Genomic DNA, 3,935 nt, shown 5'->3' on the forward strand with positions numbered 1-3,935 from the left:
TATCCTTTGCCCACTTTTTGATGGGGTTGTTTGTTTTTTTCTTGTAAATTTGTTTGAGTTCTTTGCAGGTTCTGGATATTAGCCCTTTGTCAGATAAGTAGATTACAAAAATTTTCTCCCATTCTGTAGGTTGCCTGTTCACTTTATTTAGTTCTTAAATGCACCTTACTTCTATTTGGAGCCAGAGAACTGCAGACTTGGAATCATAGGAACCAGAACATTTCAGTTGTTATGAGCTGAGACCTGTGCAGAAGAAGCAACTTCATTAGCAAGGCTCTTGCCCCCCACCACCCTTTCCTCACAGGCCATCTCTCTGTTCCCTGCAGACAGTGGTTCAGTTGGAAGGTAACAATAAACTGGTGACAACTTTCAAAAACATCAAGTCTGTGACCGAACTCAACGGCGACATAATCACCAGTGTAAGTTGGTGGTGCTCTGAGCCTGTGGCTCCCCGTGCTTGAGGGGAGAGGGGAGGTGAAGCATGGGGAGTGGTTCACATACCCTAATGCTACCCCTCCACCCTCCAATCCCTAAACTTCTTTCCTGTGGTCAGTATCTGCCAGCACTTACTGCGGATCCACAATGTCCCAGGCAGTTTACACACATGATCACTAATCCTTTCTGCTCAGCACTAACCAAGCAGCCACAGAGGCCTCCACTTGCCCTGCACGCCCACAGTGCTTCATAAATGCCTTTGCCCTTTAAGCGTTTATAAACAGAATCCCATTCATGGTGATATTATGGCACCTGACAAGCCTGGCACAGTCCAGTTATGCAGTCAGCCTTGATGCCTGGCTGCCAGCCACATCCTATACCCTATTTGGGGGTAGGGGAGGAATAGTGCAGTGTTTCTCCTGCAGGTATGTCCCCCTGACTCTTCTTTGCCCCCAGTATATTTTTAAGGAGTCACATACAACAGAACACTGCCTCAAGAGGCTGTCATCACTCTGTTCAAATGGAAAAACGGAAAAATTCTTTTTTTTTTTTTTTTTTTTTTGAGATGGAGTCTTGCTCATCGCCCAGGCTGGAGTGCAGTGGCACCACCTCGGCTCACTGCAAGGTCCGCCTCCCGGGTTCACGCCATTCTCCTGTCTCAGCCTCCCGAGTAGCTGGGACTACAGGCGCCCACCACCACGCCTGGCTAATTTTTTGTATTTTTAGTAGAGACGGCGTTTCACCGTATTAGCCAGGATAGTCTCGATCTCCTGACCTCGTGATCCACCCGCCTCGGCCTCCCAAAGTGCTGGGATTACAGGCGTGAGCCACTGCACCTGGCCAGAAAAATTCTTAAACTAGAGAGAGTGTGAGCATTACCCATCCAGTCTGCAGTTTCCCCCTCCATCCCAGCACATTCCCAGGAGGGCAGGGGAGCAGGAGATGAGCCGTCCTGCAGTAAGTCCTGGCCAACGCCCTTTGATAGACTCCATCTCACCTAATCCTCCTGTCTCCTTCAAGGGAGGCTGGATGAGGGATTCAATAGACAGGTTGACCTATCCAAGTCATCAGCTAATAAATGGTAAATCCAGGGCTTGAACCCATCAAGCAGCAACCATTGCATTGCTGCTGAAGCTAAGGAGCTCCTTTTCACCCTGATGACATGGTATGTCATTCCAGCAGTCTTATTCAAGAGAACTGGCAGGGGTGGAGGGAACATCCTTAAAAACTCAAAAGCTGATGCATCCACTGTTTTTATAAGCTTCACAGCTCCAGGAGGACAATTATGTGCTACTAACTGCCTTCCAGGTTGTGCGCCTAGTTGTGTCCATGTGCATATATCCTTGGTGCTCAACATGTATTTGGTGCATAGTAGGTACTCAATGAAACTTTGAGAGATTGGATTGGACTGGTTTGGATGGTCTTGCTATAACAGTTAGTGATGTAGAAAAGAATTGAGTCAAAGGCAGGAGGACTTTCCAGGTGAGGAGGAGAAGTGATAAAGACTTGGCATAGGATTTTGGAAAACATTGCCAACCCTTCCTCTGGTCCTACAGGAAACCAGATGAATTTTTGAATTGTTTCATATGCCAACATATTTGGTGCTGTTTTTTAAGCTTAATTTTGTTTTTTACAATACAACATCAGATGAACACTTCATAATTTCTCTTCTGGCTTTCAGACCATGACTTTGGGCGACATTGTCTTCAAGAGAATCAGCAAGAGAATTTAAACAAGTCTGCATTTCATATTATCTTAGTATGTAAAATTCATGTAATAAAGTGAACTTTGTTTTTAAAAAAATCTGTCTTTTCTTCTCAATGCCTTTTCATTGATGGTGCTATTGCTCACCATGTTTTCATAAATATATTTTCATAAATGTTGATAATCCACGTGTGTGTTGACCCACACTACTAGGTCAAATCCGAAGAGTAATTCCCTGAACACAAAACCCATGCCGCCCACTCAGATGTCTCTGCCAGGAAAGCCAGGTGTGGCTAGAGCTGCAGGAAGGCCCTGGAATGCCCTTTCCAAGTCAGGCACATGGGCAAGGAGCTGGAGCCAGAGGATGTGCAGTGGGCTGTCCTTGGGTGGCTCTCTCAAGGGAGCAGGAAGACTGGGCAGAAAAGGAGAGCTATACCCACAAGCACAGCCACAGTACCAGCCCACCAGCAGACAGGTGCAAAAGGTCAGCACTGACCCACCAAATAAACCTTTCCTCCTGTGGGAGGCTGAGCAAGGGGCTTAGTGAGAGGTACCAGAAGTGGACAGAGGAGGCTCAGTGGAAGTTCCCTCCATGCTATGGGCAGGGGCAGAAGGTAGGGGAAGGGGAGGAGTCTCTTCAATACCACTTCATGCCAAACTGTTAGGGGTTGAATTGCATTCCCCCAAAATTTATATGTTGAAGTCCTAGACCCCCAGTATCTTGGAATGTGACCTCATTTGGAAATAAGGTCATTGCAAATGTAATTAATTATGATGTCATACTGAAGTAGGGTGGGCCCCTAATCCACTATGTCTGGCGTCCTTATAAAAGGGGGAAATTTGGACACAGAGACGTGCACATGGGGGATGTCCATGTGAAGACCAGAGCTATGCTGCCACAAATCAAGGAACTGTTCAAAGCTGAGAGACAGTCCTGGACCAGATCCTCTCTGACTCCTTCAGAGGGGGCATGGCCCTGCCGTCACCTTGATCTTAGGTTAACGGCCTCCAGAATTGCGAGATAATACATTTCTATTGTTTAAGCCTCCCAGCTTGTGGTACAATGGCAGTCCTAGCAAACTAATAATAGTACTCATATCCCTCAGAGCTGCCATTTCTACCTTCGTAAGACGTTTCGGCACCCGGAACTGTATGCAGACCACAGTAAGCCTTGACGAATGACTGAATCGTTCACATTCCCCCTCTTCTCTTCCCACTTCTAGAGTTGAAATTATTACTTGTTACTTGGATTGTTTCCCAGGCTACCTGTAGCACCTCCCTGCCCCACTCTCACCTGCAGATCTCTAGACCACAACAGCATCCTCCTCCTTAAACACACCACCAACCATGATGCGTCCTACCTCATTGCCCAGCACATAAGAGTCACACTCCTAAACCTGGCATCCAAGTCCCTATATCATGGGTCAGCAAACTTTTTCTGTAAAGATCTGGAGAATACATTTCCTCAGCTCTGTGGGCCATTTGGTCTCTGTCACAAGTACTGAATTCTGCCACTGCAGTGCGAAAGCAGCCACAGCCAAATAATGTGGCTGAGTTCCAACAAAACTCTATCAGCACTGAAATTTGAATTTCATATAACTTGTACATCTATTATATAGTATGGTAATAAACTATTACCCTTCTTTTAATTTTTTCCACCATTTAAGCATGTGGAAACCGTTATTAGTTTGTACCTTGTATGGAAACAGGTAGCAGCCAGATTTGGCCTGTGAACTGTAGGATGCCGATCCCTGCAATCATAGCCTGTCCAGCCTCTTTTAGCCTGTAATATACAT

The 3,935-nt window shown here is 46.2% G+C and overlaps 1 protein-coding gene across 1 annotated transcript in view; it reads left to right on the forward strand.

Annotated features, from left to right (window-relative positions):
* FABP1 (fatty acid binding protein 1, liver) overlaps positions 1 to 2,238 on the forward strand; it is a 6,813-nt gene extending 4,575 nt beyond the window's left edge. The window contains exons 3-4 of the mRNA XM_011953108.1: positions 327 to 419; positions 2,117 to 2,238. Coding sequence (XP_011808498.1) covers positions 327 to 419; positions 2,117 to 2,167 — 144 coding nt within the window. The 3' untranslated portion in view covers positions 2,168 to 2,238. The remainder of the gene's footprint in view (positions 1 to 326; positions 420 to 2,116) is intronic.
* Positions 2,239 to 3,935: the final 1,697 nt, after the last annotated feature.

This window comes from Colobus angolensis, unplaced genomic scaffold, assembly GCF_000951035.1.
Source record: "Colobus angolensis palliatus isolate OR3802 unplaced genomic scaffold, Cang.pa_1.0 Scaffold357, whole genome shotgun sequence".
Taxonomy (NCBI): domain Eukaryota; kingdom Metazoa; phylum Chordata; class Mammalia; order Primates; family Cercopithecidae; genus Colobus; species Colobus angolensis.